The sequence below is a fragment of the Lissotriton helveticus genome, chromosome 11 (assembly GCF_964261635.1).
Source record: "Lissotriton helveticus chromosome 11, aLisHel1.1, whole genome shotgun sequence".
NCBI lineage: Eukaryota > Metazoa > Chordata > Amphibia > Caudata > Salamandridae > Lissotriton > Lissotriton helveticus.
In genome coordinates, this window is record NC_136072.1 from 1,024,890,088 (window position 1) to 1,024,909,684 (window position 19,597).

Genomic DNA, 19,597 nt, shown 5'->3' on the forward strand with positions numbered 1-19,597 from the left:
TTAACTGTATGTACATTTTCTTAATGTGTTGGGTGGTAAGACTTGAATTTGGCAGGATCCCTTTACAGTTTCTGTTTCAATAAACTGCACCTTCAATGGGAGCCAAAAAAGAGTTATGATGTTGATCAATCTTGTGGGGCAGGATATATTGTGGCAATTTTACCTAATGGAAACTCTGATCTAGAAATCATTTCACAAATATGGCCTGTAAAAGCTTTTATCATCAACAAAAATATACCTGAAAAAGCTCTACCTGGCAACGTATCATGACGTGTGTCACTTTGGACTTTCCATCGTTGCTCTCGCCTTTATCATCCCCCGTGCGCACAGATAGGACAAAGTCACCAGGGTGACTTTGGCTTTCACGGACCAGAAAGCTTCCATGTTTTCCTTTTTCTGTTAACAACTTCTCAGCTTCCTTCCCAGAAAGGTGCCCATGGAACCACCTGCATCATGTAAAAGAAAGAAGGATAATTTTATAATCTTGCAAAAAATACATCATCTCTTTTCAGCAAAAACAAGGACCTTAAGAGGAAGGTGATCAAAAATAAACGAAAAAAGAGACAGGAAATAGAAGAGAACAGGAAAGGTATGGCTGTACTGTTCTTGGGAAGAGCTATTTTCTTGTAGTTTGACATACCTGCAACCTAAACACCTACAAAAGTACAACATCAATAATGACTTTGCAAAGGACAAATGTATACTGAATAACATTAGCTGCATAAAATAACAAATAGGAAATTACCCTCTCATATATGCCATTTTAAAAGAAATTGGAAACACTAAGACGCATCTGCAAAGTTTAAGTGTTGCGTGAAAATAACATGCACACAAGGCCACTGGGTAATGCAGCTATCAAGGAAGAAATGATGTAAAAGAGTAGACTGCGCAAATTATGCAGCACATATTCTGGGTTTATTATGTAACTACTTTTACCACGCTTTAAAACAAAATGAATTCCAATGCTACTAAAAATATTATCAGATCCCGTACAAGGAGCCGCAGCGCAGACAGGAGCTTCTGTGGCCCGACTGTGGTGGTATAAGTAGTTACTAACAGCTGTGCCAGGATCCGTCCTACTATAGCTCTGCAACCTGAGCCAAGTATAACCCTTGGCGTATTATTCACCACATGTTAAAGAGGGCGAGCAGTAACAGACATCACAGGGATGTAGTGTGGGGGGGGAGGGGCATGAGCTCACAACACAATAATAAGCCAATAGACACAATAACTTCAATATCCAGCCCAGAGATAGTCTTTAAAAAAAAAATGTACTTTATCATTCTCATAGCAGTACTAAACACCGTACAATTCAATGAAGAATACAGGGCAGTGGTCCTGTCAACGATATACGTTGTGGCGCTACACCAACTGATCGCCCCTTGACCCATTTCCCACCGTGGTGACCCTGATGAGCTTGCCCACACAAAAATTATGGAAGAAGCATGAATCGGGCTCAGATGCAGATTCTGGTGCTCCACAAGTCAATCAATCAATCAAAATGAGCTTTATTCGGTTTTAAACATTAAAATCATAAAAGCAGGCATATAAAAAATATGTCATCCCATTTTACATTTGAAATTCATCAAAACACATATAATAAATGAAAGTTCCTAAAAATTCATTGTGTTCATCATGACAAACGATAATTTCTATTACATCCCATCTCACACCAATTCCTTCTGATATGTTTAACATCTTACGATTTAGGTACTTAAACATTTCCTAGTCCTGAGTACACTAAACCCACCATAGAACCAATACAGTAACAATTTCCCAATATCTGTAAATACAAAAAGGCAGGGCGTCTTTGACCTCCCAGAGGTGGCATCCGATTGGCTGGACAGCCTTATACCCGCTCCGGAACGTGACTCCACCGACCAGTGAATCCAGCGGTGGTCTCTAGTGACAGGTCCTTCGCTGTTTCAAAACACTTTGCTTCAACCGCCTTAGAACTCCGAACTATTGACACCCGGCCCTAGCTGCTATTGAACCTGGTACTGATGCCTGAACCCTCCCACCTGGAGACCTGAACATTGGACATGTTCTGCAACAATAGTCTGTGATGGTAGGCAGGGGGGTGGGGGGGGGAGAGGCAGTTCTGAAGCCTCCTCCTGTGTGTGTTTTTTCTTTTTAGTACAATAGTTGGGCGACAGGCACTCTGCATTTAAATAATATGGGCAGTTCTAAGCCCGGAGTGCAGGGGAGCAGGGTGGGGGGTAGTTGGGTGGGGCCGTTATTCCTTTCGTATGTTGTTTGTTTGTATTATCTTGATGGTACAAAACATATACCTGAACCCTATAGGGGGAACTTGCCTAGCTTAAAATGGGAGTGCAGTGCAACAGGGAATTTAAAATCTTAAGTTGGAATGTTAACGGGTTGGGGGATAGAATCAGGAGGAGTGTTGTGTTGCAGTATATTAAGAGACAATCGCCAGACATTGTTTTACTCCAGGAAACTCACCTCGTTGGCAACTCATGTAAGGCAATGCACAGATGGGGTTACTCGATGGTGGCACATGCGGGTTTCACCTCTAGCTCCAGGGGAGTAGGCATTATGCAGAAAAAAATGTTTCCCTTTTCGCTCACCTCTACATACGTGGATAACCGAGCTAGATATGTTGGAATCACAGGCTCTTGTGAGGGCAGACCCATCACCTTTATGTCAATATACGCACCCCCCGGGATGCAGGGTACAACTTTCGCCGACTTGAGTGCTATGCTCCTGAAGTTACCTGACGGACACTTGGTGCTCGGGCGATTTTAACTCAATCGTCTCAGGCACCTTAGACAGACACCCCCCGTACTATCCCTCAATCTGCACATGCGTTTTCCAGCTTTCTGGAGGCAATGGGATTGATAGATGGCTGGAGGGCACACAACCCCAATAAAGTACAGCACACCTTTCATTCAGGGCACACAACAGCGTATACCACCTGGATTATATTATATACTGATCCTGGCTTCGTAAATTACAGTTATATACGAAATCCGCCATCTGGTAAGGGGTATTTCTGACCATTCCCTGCTATGGGTCCACATAATTTTAGATCACACACAGGAGGGGAGGGTTGCCCCTGGTATCTCAAAAACCCTAAAATTCGTAAAGGCTTACCTAAAACTATTGAGGAATACTTTCTGGAAAACGAACACACAGTGAAGTCAGCCCAGATGCTATGGGAAGCTTTCAAAACTGTGTTTCCTTGGTAGCTGGTTTAAAAAAAAACAGGGTTAGGGAAATCTCTGACATCGAACAGGACTTATACCGTCTGAAGCAGGAAGTCACATCGGATGCCACGCAAAGCCCTCCACTCCCTTCGCCTGCGACAGGAGGATTACCGGGTATTGGTCACTGACCGTGCTAAGCTAATGTGTCAAGAAAGGCTAGGCATGATATATGAATGGGGCGACAGAGCTGGTAAACTGCTCGCATGGTTAGACAAAAGGGAACAAGCCAGCAGGCTCGTACGGCATATAGTACGGCCGCGCAGTACCCGGAAGCAGACTTTACGAATCTTATCAAAGACATAACTCTTCCGAGGTTATCAGACTCAGACTTCACGTTTATGGAAAGTGTATTAACTGCAGATGAAATAGCAACGGCAATAAGGGCGCTGCACTTGGGGAAAGCTTAGGGCCCAAACGGTATTCCAATTGAGCACTACTAGCTGCGACAGGACAAACTAGCCCCCTATCTTAAATCTATGTTTGAAGATAGCCTGAAGGAGGGAACATTGCCAAGAGACCAAAGAATCGCAACAATAGTCACAATCCACAAAGAGGGGAAGTCCAGGACAGAATGTACCTCCTATCGGCCCATATCACTGCTGAATGCAGAACCCAAAATTCTGGCTAAAGTACTTGCCAATAGACTGATCAAGGTGATAGACGACTTAGTCCATCCAGACCAATCAGGGTTCATGCCTAAAAGAAACACAGCTCTTAATCTGCGCCAGCTGCACGGAGTCCTGGGCAGGGTACCGACTATACGAGAGGACGCGGTTGTGGTCTCCCTAGATGCCACCATGGCTTTTGATACACTGGAATGGTGCTACCTTTTTGCGGTACTCGCCAAGCTGGGCTTTGGGCCTAATTTCTGCCGCTGGATACGACTGTTGACTGATAATCAAAAGAGAACGGACACTGGTATCTGCAAAAAAAACATTAGTTTTTATCGAAAACCCTCATAGACATCCTGGAGTTGTTATAGCGGTATATCTTTTCATCCGCCCCATCAGGAGTCTTGGCATCGTCATAGGGTCAACGATTAACGTGCAGTAGTTGACCCAGGATGTCTATGAGGGTTTTCGATAAAAACTAATGGTTTTTTTGCAGATACCAGTGTCCGTTCTCTTTTGATTATCAGTTACTAGTTAAGGGGAAACGAATGGACTCTTTATCCTCTTCCCTCCTTTTTGTTTGATATCGGATACGACTGTTGTACAGCGCGCCACTGGCTCAGGTAGTGGTAAATAACAGAAAGTCTGAACCCTTTGAACTCAGCCGAGGAACCCATCAGGGGTGCCCACTCTCTCCCTTACTATTTGCGCTGGCCCTTGAACCCCTCGCAGCATGGATCCGTAAGGATGTAATGATCTGCTGAATGTGCTGGTCGGTGGAGTGGGAGGACCGGATCTCCCTGTACGCAGATGATATTCTTCTTTATCTTACGACCCCTAAGAGATCCCTAATAGCAGCGTTTGACATATTGGATATTTTTGGTAGATACTCTGGGTTCCGAGTCAATTGGCAAAAGTCACCCCTGTACGTCCTTTGGGGAACTCCTCCCCCTCTGCCTCGAAATTGCCCGATTCCAGTGGTCTCGGAGGGCTTCAAGTACCTGGGCATTTTTATATCTTTAGACCCTTCGATTCGCTATGCCCGCAATCTACTCCCCCCACTGCAATGGCTTAAAAGTGGCATAACACATTGGAGATCTCTCCCGCTCTCGTTATTGAGCAAGGCTGCTATATTTAAGATGATGTCTTTGCCCCGCTTTCTAAACGCGCTACAGAACTCAGCTGACCTTGTCCCAAACCCTTATTTTAAAGACCTTGAAGGGCTCCTTAGAGACTTGTTATGGGGAGGGAGGCCGCGCATAGCTATGGGAAAACTGATACTTGGCTGGTATGATGGGGAATCGGTTTACCTGATATCAAGAAATATTATTGGGCTGCACACCTAATAGCTATTAACCATTGTACGTACGGACACCCTGACAACCCGGGGTTCCTGATGGATCGTTGGCTGTTACCCAGGGGGACCTTTTCAAGGGCACTATATTCTAAACCAAATAAATATCCGCTCACTGGACCCACTGCCCACACAGTTAAAATCTGGCACTCTGCTACTAAATCGACCGGCTGGCAAAACAAATTGTTGATGGCCACACCCTTGTGGGACTCACAAAAACTGGGATATATGGGGAACTCAAAAGGATTTGATAAATGGTACTTAATAGGGATTTCCCATGTTAAAGACCTTTGGCGTGCTGGAGGGATGAAGCCCTTTGACACTCTTCAAATTCAATACACTCTGGCAGATTCCAAATGTTATCGCTACCTTCAAATCAGACACTCGCTGCAAACAGCTATTCCCAAGGACTCTGCCATGCCAGATACCTCCCCACTAGAGGACAGACTATTAGATGGCCACCTGCCTGACAAGGCTATCTCCTTAACATATCGAAAACGTATTAACAACATCGGCAACCCTCTACAAAAATTGCGAGACAAATGGACTGAGGACGGAATAGAATTAGATGATGAAACCTGGCAGGAGGCGGTCTCCTCTCCTAAGACTGTTACAATCCCAGAGATACTCAGGCTGGTGCAATTAAAGATCCTCCACATAATTTATATAACTGGTCCTCAACTGGTACACATGGGTGGGCTGACAGACGGCTCTTGTAGGAGGGGTTGAGCACAACTGGGTACATTTATACACATACTGTGGCACTGTGAGCAAATCCAAGAATACTGGCGCAAGATCCATACGGTTATGAGTGAAGTGTTGGTGGTAGAACTAGGACCGGAAGCACCCCGGTGCCTCCTTAATATCTGGGAACCGACTGACCTCAACGCCTAGACTACGAAATGGGTCACGCTTGGTTGTATGATTGCCAAGAGAAATATCACACCGCTCTGGGGAGCCCCGCACCCACCCACAGTCAAAGCCTGGGAACAAGATCTAGATTGGAGTATGCTGAGGGAGAAAACAGTCTATGTGGCTCAGGGTTGTCCCCGCAAATGGTCCAAGGTTTGGGCCCCCTGGAACGCGTACAGGGTAGATATATGTGTGCCTCTCCCCGATGATGATGGTCCCCCACCCCCGTGAATTCCAACTGTTTTGCTGTATTGTTTATAACCTGATTTTACTGTAACCCCAACTGATTCAGTGATTTGTACCTCCATGTCGAGACTGTTTAATAAAAATATTTTTTTTTTAAAAAGGCAGGGCGACATTGTCTCCATCCTCTCTGTTTTAGTAGGGGTATTACCCATCTTCGCTTTTCATTACTATAACATTTACAAAATAAAATTACATGTATAGCACATCGGCAGAGTTCCCTTGACCAGTTGTTAGTAACTGGATGGCTAATCAAGCGGTGGGAGGTCCTAAAATCTAAATCTTGTTAGTAGATATCTATCATATCCAACCATGATACATATCAGATATGGTTAAATGTTGTATGTTATAGTGATTATTTGGTGCTTGACCACCATAGGTTTATTCATTTCAAGAGTTAACCTATTTCTTCCAAGTGGGTCATACAGATTTTTTTAAAACCCTTCCGGTCTCTATTTTTGGGTGAAGAAACAAATTCTGGATGTCCGATGTCCTGCATAAATATTTTTACATATTTAAGCCATACAATTTTGCAGGCATTATCTAATCTCATTGTGTCCTTTATTATTTCCCTGTTCAGGCCAGTGCTAGCTGAAGTCCAAATTCTATGCCAGAGCAACACAGGTTGAGCCTTAATTAAGTCAGAAATATTTGGTACTCCTAACTCGCTGTGACAATTAAAAACTGGGGCACTGGCTGGGACCGCTAAAATAAACCTTAAAAAGGCATTTTCAATACATTGGATCGATATACATTCTTGAAAGCCCCAAATGCCTGCCCCATAAACTGCTATGCTCACACATTTGACTTGATACATTTTTAATAGAATTTCTGGCGGCCTTTTCCCATTCTTTTTGCAAAGTTTATTAGGGCGCAATGGACTTCATAAAAAATAGGCTCCTGGCCTTAATCGCTGGTGCCCAAGAACCAGTTTAATTAACAAGCATTTACAATGCAACGGTTTCGCCTTTGCAAAAGTTAGAGCTATTGGCATTGTAAATGACAACATTTTTATTTGTGTGTTGGTTTTGAAAACAGATAAATAAATGGCATTGTCATTTACATTGCCAACAGCTTAATCTCTCGCAAATGTAAGACCTATTGTACCCTACGGCCACACCCAGAGCCACACACACCTAGGAGAGCCACACCCACACACCTAGGGGGCAGGGAAGCGAGCAAGTACAGCGAGGGGGCAGGGAAGCAAGCAAGCACAGCAGGGGGCGGGGAAGCAAGCAAGCACAGCGAGGGGGCAGGGAAGCAAGCAAGCACAGCGAGGGGGCGGGGAAGCAAGCAAGCACAGCAGGGGGCGGGGAAGCAAGCAAGCACAGCGAGGGGGCAGGGAAGCAAGCAAGCACAGCGAGGGGGCAGGGAAGCAAGCAAGCACAGCGAGGGGGCAGGGAAGCAAGCAAGCACAGCGAGGGGGCAGGGAAGCAAGCAAGCACAGCGAGGGGGCAGGGAAGCAAGCAAGCACAGCGAGGGGGCAGGGAAGCAAGCAAGCACAGCGAGGGGGCAGGGAAGCAAGCAAGCACAGCGAGGGGGCAGGGAAGCAAGCAAGCACAGCGAGGGGGCAGGGAAGCAAGCAAGCACAGCGAGGGGGCAGGGAAGCAAGCAAGCACAGCGAGGGGGCAGGGAAGCAAGCAAGCACAGCGAGGGGGCAGGGAAGCAAGCAAGCACAGCCAGGGGGCAGGGAAGCAAGCAAGCACAGCCAGGGGGCAGGGAAGCAAGCAAGCACAGCCAGGGGGCAGGGAAGCAAGCAAGCACAGCCAGGGGGCAGGGAAGCAAGCACAGCCAGGGGGCAGGGAAGCAAGCACAGCGCCCCCTTGTGTCTCTTCCACAGAACAATTTGTGGAGAAGTCGTCATGCGCAACAGGCCACAACAGGGATTTTCATCGGAAACAGAATTAGCCCCTAGTTGTGATCAGAGGTCAAAAGTAGTACTGGAGTCACCGACCTCTGAATGAAAAGTATTCAATCCGCCCGGATCAGCAAAACTCTTGTAATGCAGATTGCACATAATTCTTGGCAGCAGGCAGATTAACCCGCTGAGCTATCTTTTGATTGGACGCAGACAGAGGCTTCCAGCATCATAAGGAAATTAATATACATTCGTCTGAAGTGATGAACACAAAAAGTTCTCCACACTAAAATGTTGATAACCTTTGTAAGTTTTCAAAAGAAAGAATTCCAACATCTCTCCAAAAAAAATCAGGCGTGTGCAACGTTCTTTTTACATGAGTGAATAGCTTGTGTAAACAACAAATACTGAGTTACCTGTATGTCAGCTAATCTCTGTTAACTGTGAAATTAGATAAATTAATCGGCGGCATGCTCTGTGGTATCACGTGAATTGAGAAACTGTATGAATACCTTGTGCTGCTAACCTGCAGTTCTCTTGCAAGCAAGTGGAAACGTGAAATTCGCACAAGAATATAACATGTCATACGTTTCCTAACATCTGCAGCACAGAAAAGGTATGGTTTAGCATCATGCAGATACAGCTCAAGGAAATATGTGCGATTTAGGCCAACAGGCGCAGCAAAGGTCAGGCAGGGCAAGCTTCCAACACAAACAGATGATGCTAGCTGGGCTGCTTGTCACGACGAACAACAAGTACAGCTGTCAGTAGACAAACCTGGATACCACAGATGTCAAAGAAATGATGGGGGTGGCTCAGGCTGTGACTAACGGCGAGGGACATCAGAGCATCGTGAAAGACACATGCAGGTTGACAACATCTGAAAAAATGAGAGAGAGAGATAGAGGAGAGAGTGCGTGAGAGAGAGTAGTGAGTGCGTGAGAGAGAAGAGAGTGCGTGCGTGAGAGATTTTGTTGCAGGAAGACTGGAAGAGTCGATGTTATTTGCCACATATTTACATAGCTCGGTGGGGGGGCATATAATGCAACATCATTGACATCTACACTATGTATCAAAGGAACCTCTCATAGTGCAGTCTGCATACACAACTGTCCAAGTACAGACCCATTCACAGACTCTGCGACGCACCCAAGTCTCCACTTACAGTGACTCGTGCCTCAGATCCAAGACACTCCCAGAGCTCTCACAATGCATCCTCATCCTGACTAGTAACGTGCCCGGCACCCCAAGACTTAGAAAATCAAATACATTTGATAGAAGAAGTTCAAATGGGAATTTGAAATAATCAGTTATATTTATTACTTTTATCCAAAGTATGGTACAAAGACCTTTTTTTACATAAATACTATTGCCAAATAGAAATTGATAATCATTTTACTTACTTCAAAAGGATGAAAGGCAGTGAAGTCCTTCTGGGTATTTGACCCTGTGACTTACGGTACAATAATCATTCACTCATCACGACAGCACACACTCTCCTTCTTTGAGCTTTCTTCACACATGTATATTTTCTACTCAGAACTCGCGGGCATGAACCTCGTAAAGAGAACTCTAGAAGCAGCAAAGTCGTGGGAAAAATACTTGAGGGAACAACTCGCCATTACGTCCTCCTGAGGTTGATAAAATGAGTACCAGTGAACTGGAGTATCACAGCCTCTTAACCACCTTAAGGTAAATTTGAATCAGCTGCATACATTTTGTCCATTTCATCTACGAACCCCACTGAGCCGGTTACGATAATTTGCCAGTCCGTCTTTACCCGTGGAAGTAGTGGGCGCAGAAGGTGAGCAGCAGCAGCCTGCATCCGGGGGAGCCGGGGTGCGGGCTGCAGAGCACCAGCAGAAAGGGCACAAGGAACGAGGGCAGCTCCTGCAGGAACCAGCCGAACTTGGCGGGCACAGAGATGTACGTCTGCTTCTTCAGCACGCCCACGTGCTTGCCGTAGGTGGCTGGGGTGAACTTCTGTTTGACTAGCAGGAGGACGCCCAGCAAGCAGAGTGCCGAGCTCAGGTACAAATCCAGACTGTGCGCACGAGTGACTCAGCCGCGCGAGCTGAGGTTTGATGCGGAGCCAAGCGAAGGAGCGACGGCAATACATATACACCCCCCTGCCTTTCGATTTAAAGCGCCCTCCGTCACCCCCGCCCCTTATACCCCCAGGGAGGGGCCGCACCTCTACCCCCCTGACTGGCGCCCGGCTTCCGAGAGCCACGAGGAGAAAACTTTTAACAAGCTCAGGTACAAATCCAGGTCTCTCTCGGACTTTCACCAGACTGTGCGCACGAGTGACTCAGCCGCGCGAGCTGAGGTTCGATGCGGAGCCAAGCGAAGGAGCGACGGCAATACATATACACCCCCCTGCCTTTCGATTTAAAGCGCCCTCAGTCACCCCCGCCCCTTATACCCCCAGGGAGGGGCCGCACCTCTACCCCCCTGACTGGCGCCCGGCTTCCGAGAGCCACTACTTCCACGGGTACAGACGGCCGGCAGATTCGGGGGCGTGTTTTTCGCGCTCTCCCCTTCCCATTGGCTGGAAGGTAAAATTCCAGCCAATGGGAAGAGGAGAGGGCGGAACTTAAAAAAAGACACAGAAACGCCCCCGAATCGCGTTTTCAGGGGAAAGCGTGAGTGACAGCCAATCTCTTCCAATGGCTAGCCTCCATTTATGGAGCTAGCCAATGGAAGACAAGGCGGGACCAAAGCCCATATGTAGAGACAAAAGATTTCGGCTCCGCCCACCCACTGCTCACGCAGTGGGACGGTAGCCGAAACCTAAAAAGGACACCCAGATAACAAAAAGTGTTAATTGTGTCCACCCTGCTCCCCCCGCGTAGTAACTTCTATTCTTATTTTTCCCTCTCCCACAACACATGATGAAACTTTTCTTTGCATTCATTTTTAACCCAAGATCATTTGTAAAACTGGTATAAAAGGTGAGAGCCGCCTGTAAACCGATCTGGGTGCGAGCAATAAGAACCGCATCATCGGCATAAAGGAGAGAGGCTATCGGGTGAGTATTTACAGATGGTGTGTCCCTAGCGTGTGACACCAGCTTCTGTTCCAAGGCGTTGGTATATAATGAGAACAGGAGTGGTGCCAAGACGCAACCTTGCCTTATACCCCTCTCCACTTTAAATGGCACAGTACACTCTCCCTTGAGTCCATAACAGACTTTTGCAGTGGCACCAGAATATAGCTGCCTTAAAAACTGAATTAAAACAAGGACGACTTTTAATTCACTAAGAACACCCCGCAGCTTATTGTGAATTACACAGTCAAAGGCAGCTGTGAGGTCGATGAATGCAAAATAAAACGTCCCTGTTTTAGCCTGCGTGTATTTTCCAATTAAAACGCTAAGATTTAGAATCTGCTCATTAGTACTAAGCCGGATCTAAAACCATATTGTACATCGCTTAATATACATTTTTCTTCAGCCCATGCCTGTAACCGATCTAAAACAATCCTGCCCACTACCTTCATTAAGGAGTCCAACAGAGATATTGGACGGTAGCAGGCAGGGTTTTCCAGCTCACCCTTTTTAAAGATGGGAACTATAATTGATTCTGACCATGTACTTATAAATCCCTTTTCACAACATGCTTGTAAAACCCTAGTTAAGATGAGGCCCCACATCTCCAGGTTCGACTTAAAGAGATCGATGGGTATCCCATCAGGGCCAGCGGCCTTGCCGCTCTTGCTTGCCTTTACTGACGCAGTAACATGTTGGAGTGAAATGGGGAAATTCATTGGCGTGAAATTCTGATGAGCCCTCCCTATCTCTTGGCTATGGCCTGCTTCCTCGGTAGCCCTTTGTTTGGAGTAGACGCTTGAGAAAAAGTCTACCCAAGTTCTTTCCTCTATCGCCACCTGAAGTGATGGTGCGTCTAATTTATTATTGAGGAATGGGACATTCACTGCTAACCAGAATTTCAAGTTGTCCCTGCTCGAAGAGGCATCGCTAAGGTTCTTCCAGGCCTTTTCTTTTAGCTCATATAATCCTGCTTTTCCTAGCTTCATTGTACAACTTTCTACAGGCCCCGCTCTCCTCTTTCTCTCTTACTGCTCTGTATAGAGCTTTCTTTAGGATTGAAAACCTTTTTGTACAATTGTTGTAGAACCATCCCCTCCTGGAATTACGCGTACCTTTGCATTCTGCTTGAAGCGTGCTTTTAACCGTCTCTGTAATGCAGGTAAAGGCTTTTAAAACATTTCCGTGTGTTGGACTGTCACTTAAACATATTAAAACTGAGTTTAATGCCTTTGTAACAATTTACTTGCTTAGCTTCGCAGGGTCCCGGCTTCCCCAGCGGATTGCGTAGCCATTTTGTCTTCCCAGTTCTATGTTTTGCACCCATGCTACTTTGTTACGATTTTTCCTTGATACATTTTTAGAAATAGCTATTTTTACACTAATTGCCAAATGGTCACTCATAACATTTTGGGGAATATTATATCCTTTCACATAGCTTGCGTGGCGATTTGGCATGATGATAAAGTCTATGGTTGATTTAGCACCTCTGCCTATAAATGTATGGCCAAACTCTACTTTGGGCATGCATAAACAATTTGAGAAACGAAAGTCGTGTTTATACATGATCTCATTAAACAGCTCTCCTTTGTCGGAATGTAAGAAGTGGATTGGGGAATCATCCTCATCCAAAGTTAAACCACATTCCCTATTTCAGACCATGGGCACAAACTGACATTGAAATCCCCGCCCCAAATAGGAATAGTTTGATTGATTGATTTAGTTCTTGTATAGCGCAACTTTGCCCGAGGGCGTCAAGGCGCTGGGGATGGTATCAAACAGTCTGATGTGTGAGGAAGAAAAATGTTGGCTAATGTTGGCTAATGTTGGCTAATGGTTTCAATATCACCTTTTAGCTTTAAATTGCTAATATCCTCACTAAGCTTATTTAATATAACACCCAACTGCCCTTTTTCCACGTCGTTATAAAAATTGATCAGAACCAATGTACAATTTGCGTCCGTATGTATTAGGACGATTTGGTAATAAGTTTCAGAAGTGACAATCTCGATGTTATGTGCCCCTAGCAAGCTTGAGGCATATACGCATAAACACCCTTTAGATCTTCCACTCGATGACTGGATAGCAGGAGTGTGGAATGTTTTAAATCCATTTACATGTACTTTATAGATGACCCATGTCTCTTGCAAGCATAAAACAACAAAATTGTTAATAAAGTTCAGCCAAACCGGATCGTTCACTTTATTCCTTAAGCCCGCTATATTCCAGAAAAGGATTCTGCATACTCCTGCTAGTTGGTCAATTGTTTCCGTATACTCTACCTCGGTAAAATCCTCACTATTAAGGTTACTTTCCCCTTCGTCCACTCACTCAACCTGGATCAAGCAAAACAGGGTTAATACACTTGGGTTTTCAGCAATATGGTCGTTCTCATTCTCTGGCGGGTTCCTACCGATTGGTTGTCAGTCATTTTCATCCAGTGTAGGCAAAGGCCCAAATCTATTTGACACTGCTAGGTTGTAGCGGGGACCATCCAAAAACGACCCATAGTTTTTGGACTTAGTTGGGCATGGTGGCTGATAAAAGAAGCCCAGTGGCAGAACTTGGATACTAGTATTAGTAGGGTTTGATTTTTGTATTCTAAATCAAGTTTCCCTTACCAAGGCAGGTGATCCTAATGAGAGGACTATACAGTTGCCTTCGTAGAGTTTACTGTTGTTTCCTACCCAATTAATTCTCCTCACCATCTTGAATTCTCAGAAGAGTTCTTTGGTCAAACCTGTCCTATTTCCCAACCAGTTTATTACGGCGGGCCAGGTTTCCGTTACTGCTACAGGAAGCAAGGGAACATTGGCTAAAATAATAGGATACTGTGGAGCTGCTGGTGGCAGGTTAAGTGTTTGTGCACTATGTGTCACCCCAGGGACATTGCTAATTGTGCTTGTGCTTGTGCTTTCCCCACCCTTTCGTCTTTCAGCTATTTTATGAACAGTCCTACCCGTCTATTTGAATCTATGCACCTTACTCTGTGTTGGAGTACTACTTTCTGTATTCACAGGTACATTTGGGAAAAAATAATGTTGTTCGCCCTGTTCACTTACTCCATGTAATCCCTTTACAGGCCGGGGTATGGTTTTTAAGGCTCCCTTCTCTGGGTGTGTGTACGCACCCAGTGACTTCTGACTTCTGCACCCCTTTCTTGCGTGGTCTTGTTCTGAGCTGCTAGAACTTTCTCTAGACCTACTTCAATTTTGTCCAATCTGCCTGCAAGAGTATTGATAGTTTGTGTAACAAACTCCTTTAAGTCTTTAATAACCGTGGGAAAATTTGCTAGTTCACATATAGATTAATTACGGGTGTTTTTCCTCCTCGGGGCACTTACGATGCCTGCTTCCTTCTGCATTTTATTTTCTACACCCTGCAATTTCCAATGTGACTTTCTTGGATGGGTCTTAGTTAGTCTGGTGTAAGAGTGGGAGTCGGATGGATTACAACTATACCTTCTACACTATTGTTGGGTATCTTCAAGTTTGGTAATTTACAGGGTTTTTTCGGAGGGGGTTGTTGGTCATTTTCTAACTCCCCAAGAGAAATATCATCGGGAATTTCCTGAATACACCCATTTTTCCGCTGCTCAGGGGGAATATAGCCAGGGAGATCTTTCTCCACCGCCACTACGTCCCTTGGCAAAATGCTATCCATTATTTTTTGTGATAGTAATAGTAGATCCACCGTATCAATATTTAATGTTTCCTCAACGGAGATAATCTGTCTTTTGATATCTCCGACTGCCCCTGTTAAATAGTTCAACAGAGTCATGTTCAACTTCCTATGCTTGCTTGGTGTTTTCGGTGTATGGCTCGCCGCCTGCTTCCTTTTCCCAACAGTGTTGATAGATTAATTGCCTTCTATAACTGTAGGACTACGACTCAGTATCCGAGAGAGAGAGAGAGAGAGAGAGAGAGAGAGAGGGTCAACCAATACACAAACTATACACTAGCTCTACCCCACAAAGTGTAAAGTGCAAAGTGATTTTTCCTACAATAATATCAAACTCCAAAAGGGAAAAGTGCAAATACTGTCACTAGATCACTAAATTACAGTTATCATCAGGTCGTTAATAAATGATGGGGGTTTCACAAACTGTACAAATGCTGTTAAAATACTATTAAAAGGATAAGACGAGCTAAGTGCAAAAATATGAAGTCCAAATATACAAGTAACAGAGTTCTTTGAGGTTCAAGTTATATAGGGTCAGCAATAAATGACCAAGTTCACAGCCTATGACCAGTTGCAGATAGTAGAGCACTCAAGTTAATCGGTCACAGTACTTTGCTGGTGAATCCTGTTCATGAGGCAAAAAACTGGATGTTAGGGAAATGGCCCTGCCCTGCCTCTTCCTGGTGATGACGGGCAATGACGGGCCCGCCCTTGGCCCACGCGTGTCCCGCGCTGTAGGAGCCCGCCGGTGCTTAATTGCGCCTCCAGGCGCTGCTGGTGTGAAGAGGCGGTGCGGGGGAACCTGGGTGTTGGGAGTCCTGTGGACCCGCTGCGGGTGGCTCTCACCCTGGTGCTGCTGGAGTAAGGTGTCCGGCATCTGCTGTAGCGTCCCGCGCTGCGGGAGCCCGCCGGTTCTTAAGTGCGCCTACGGGCGGTGCTGGTGTGACGAGGCAGTACGGGGGAGCCTGGGGGTTGGAGTCCAGTGGACACGCTGCGAGTGGCTCTCATCCCAGTGCTGCTGGCGTAAGGTGTCCGGTGTCTGCTGTAGCGTCTCGGGCTGCCGGAGCATGCCGGTGCTTAGGTGCGCCTCCAGGTGCTGCTGGTGTGATGAGGCGGTGAGGGGGAGCCTGGGGGGTTGGAGTCCTGTGGACCAGCTGCGCGTGGCTCTCACCCCGGTGCTGCTGGCGTAAGGTGCCCAGTGTCTGCTGTAGCATCCCCTTAGTCAGAGTCCACTCCTCCTCCGCGTGATCTTTCCGGGATTCTTGTGACGCTCCTCGAGGGAGGACGGTGAAGGACGTGGAGTGCAATCTAATATTTTTATTTTCCTTTTCGATATGGCTCCATGGGCATTGTTTGCCAACCACAAGTCACATTTGCAAACAGTTCACACATCTTGTACGTACTAATTAACCCCTGCTGGTGTTGAGGGTAGAAAGTCAGTCTCTGAGTCTGTTGCCCTCAACTAGCATGGATCAGGAGGCTTAGTCTTCTCCTCACAAGTGGAGGTCTTCAGTGGGCGGAGCCAGCCGCCAAGCCATAAACAGCTCAGGGTTTGAGATCTTTGCTAGCTCACGAGACTCTACCCCCCCCTGGCTTCCATACCTGGCATGTTACACCATGCTTGGCGTCCCCAGAGTTCTGGAGACGCGAGGCAATAGCAGGAGCAGGAGGGAGCCGAACAGGAGCCGCGAGCCCCGTGGAGGAGATGCGGTAGGCGCCCCAAGCATGCACCTAAAATGACAGCTGGGTAGTCAGGATCGAACTGCGGCAAGCTCGAACACAGTGACCAGTGTGGAAGAAATGGAGGCTTGGGGGCACTCTGCCCCCCTAGGTTTTACCCAGTGGAAGGCCCAGTGGGAGCCCAGCCTGGATATGACCCCCCCCACCCAATAGTACAGAGCATTTACTGGTGGCCCCACATCTTGCTGTGACCGGGGGGGAGGGCTAAGTAATACCAGGCACTTCTGCCCCTCTACAGTCCTTTCGGAGCCTTATCCGGAATTTTGCCGCTCTCAGCGACGCCCGACCTGGTAGGCCACGGGATGGCCGGCCCTCTCACTGCTGTGGCCCCTGGATAACACTGCGGGTAGCACCCCCTACCCCTGGTAATGCTCGGTGAGGAGGGAGGCGGAGGAATGTGGTGGCCTTTTCTTGACCAGCTGACCCCCTGGTTGCCCAGGGGGGCAGACATCGAGGCCCCAGGGTCTGTTTGAGTGCTAGGCCAGCAATCACGGATCCCCATCTCTTTTTTCTGGTGGCATTGCAGTTTCCCCCTGGAGGATCCTCACACGTGTGAGTGCCTCTGGACGTTGTGGTCTTTGGTGAACAGAGTGAACAATGGTTCTGTGACTCCTGATGGCAATGCTATCAGTTGCATGTACTGTTTGGGGGCTGTTGGGGGGCGTCTTGCCCATTCCCCCACCCCACTTGCCGGACATGGGTCGCACACAGAGATACAGGGATGATGATCCACTGAGCAACCGCCAAGAGGGGATCAAGCAGGGCGCTGCGGGACGGGACGCTCCAACCTGGACTCAATGTAGATAAATTACTGGCTGCAATTGATGCTGTGGTGGACAGTCTGGAGGGCATGATCAACTCTATCGCAGTTGAGATTGACCTTATCCAGGAGGACTCCAAGAAGGTGGCTAGGAGGGTGTTGGCCTTGGAAGCAACAGTCCAAATTTTGGTACCCAGAGCTCAAGTCACAGTGAGTCGCCTTACGGAACTGGAGGCACCTACCCACCCGGCTCCACTATCAGTAAGGGAGGGCCCATCACAATAATATTAGGGTCGTTGGCCTACTGGGGGAGTGAAGCCATGCTCTATTACCTGGTTTCAGGAGTTAATGGCCCGGAGGAACAGTCCAAATTCTATTCATGAACTGGGCCCACAGAGTCCCAGCTTCCTTCTTCAATAAGCCCTGGGCCCCATCCCATCCAATGGTGGCCCAGCTCCTTCCTTTTCGGGACAGGAACATTCTTCTACAAAAAAAACATCCTCCATGGGCCCTTTGCAGTGGAAAATGCGAAGGTTTCATTGTATCCTGGCTTTACCCTCCAGGTGCAAAAAACATGCACCTCATTCCTCTTCGTAAAATGACGTCTCTGTGAGCCGGGGTTGCCATATTCCCTGCTCTTACTGGCCTGCTTGAAAGGGCAGGCAGAGGACAAGACTCACTTTTTGCTAGATCATGTTGCAGCGAGGGACTGGTTGGAAACCTATGATAAGGAGACGATGAGACAGGAGCCAGCGGCCCCTTGCTGATCGAAACTCTCCTCATCCAGAGACACAATCACGTAGTGAATCTGCTTTGAGCTCGGAGGGCTCCACAGTGCCCGGACTGGAAGACACTCTCTGTGAGGTTACCCTGGGTACGGCAGATGACAATTTGACTTCCTAATGGAAGGTGACTTCTATTCACATCGCACTTTGGTATTATGGCTACGTCATACCCTTCAAAATCTATTGACTTTCTACATTTCCCTTCTTTTTCGTTGGCCGGGTGGCTCTAAGGCGTGGGGCTTGGACTTCATACACCCTGTATCATTGTATTGTACACTATCTAACTGTTGGACTGGCTGAATTATTTTCTCTTTGAGTGCTCCGACGTGGCGAAGGGTGGTAGGTTTGATAACTAGAGGTGTTTTGATACAGGTATGCCCAGCATGCATACACATTATGCTAAACAGCTGCTGTAACACCACTTCCCCTCCGCATCCCAGGATTAGTTTCCCCGCTTATTTATTTGTTATGTGTACAAATCTGGATTAGTTTCCCCGCTTATTTATTTGTTATGTGTACAAATCTGGGAGTGCATGCAGAGTTCACCCGTATCTGTACAAATCTGTATGACTCAGTTTCTGTGGCTTCAGTCAGTTTCATTTGCATTCAGCCGCAAACTCCGCCTAGAGGGAGGACCACAAGGCAGTGTACTTACAGTACTTATTCTCACTTTCCTGTCCTAGCATATGCTCAGCTGAAAGTGCGCCAGCTACGACATCACCTAGCACCTACCAACTTTTCTCTCCTCTCACTTGTGAATGCTTTTATGGTGAGATAGCCTGCAGCCCAGCCAAGCACAAAAGAGTACTACCCAGCTCAAGGGATTCAAAATACTCCCAATGGTTAAACCCAACTTTAGATCCCATTTATCACTGTTTCTCGAGGTCATCTTGCAATGTCAAATTTAGACCCCGTATATCAGACTGATTGAACACCTCTCTTTATTCACCACTACTTCATAATAGTATCTTTGGAGAAGCCTCTTGGACCACCAAATTGTTTATAGAGGAAGTTCTGTATCTGTGAATACTTTTAAAAAATCTTCTCAATCGATCCCATATTTATCTTGAACCTCCTCAAATGAAGCTAATGTCTCTTCCACATAAAGGTCCCCCAGGTTTCTTAAACCTAAACCTTCCCCGCGTGACAATACTACATCACGAAAAATTCCAGGGAGTGAGGGGTTCCTCAAAAGTGTTGTGTAAAAATTCAATCCCCAGTCCCATCTTTTTTCTCAGAGAGGACCAAATCCCATATGATGCCCGAAGGGTCTTAAACCGAACTTTCTTGTAATAGCTTGGCTCTATATGTCCAAGAAAACAATACTTAGCCTCTTCACTGAGTAACAGCTCATATATTACAGGTGTACCATCATCA

General features: G+C 46.6%; 1 protein-coding gene across 2 annotated transcripts in view; it reads right to left on the reverse strand.

Annotated features, from left to right (window-relative positions):
* The window catches only part of PTPN11 (protein tyrosine phosphatase non-receptor type 11), a 581,214-nt gene that overhangs the window by 354,181 nt on the left and 207,436 nt on the right, over nt 1–19,597 (reverse strand). The window contains exon 4 of one of the 2 annotated variants that reach the window (XM_078667419.1): nt 254–446. In XM_078667419.1, the coding sequence (XP_078523545.1) occupies nt 254–446 (193 nt within the window). Of the gene's footprint in view, nt 1–238; nt 447–19,597 lie in introns of both variants that reach the window. The other variant, XM_078667418.1, reaches the window with a different exon arrangement.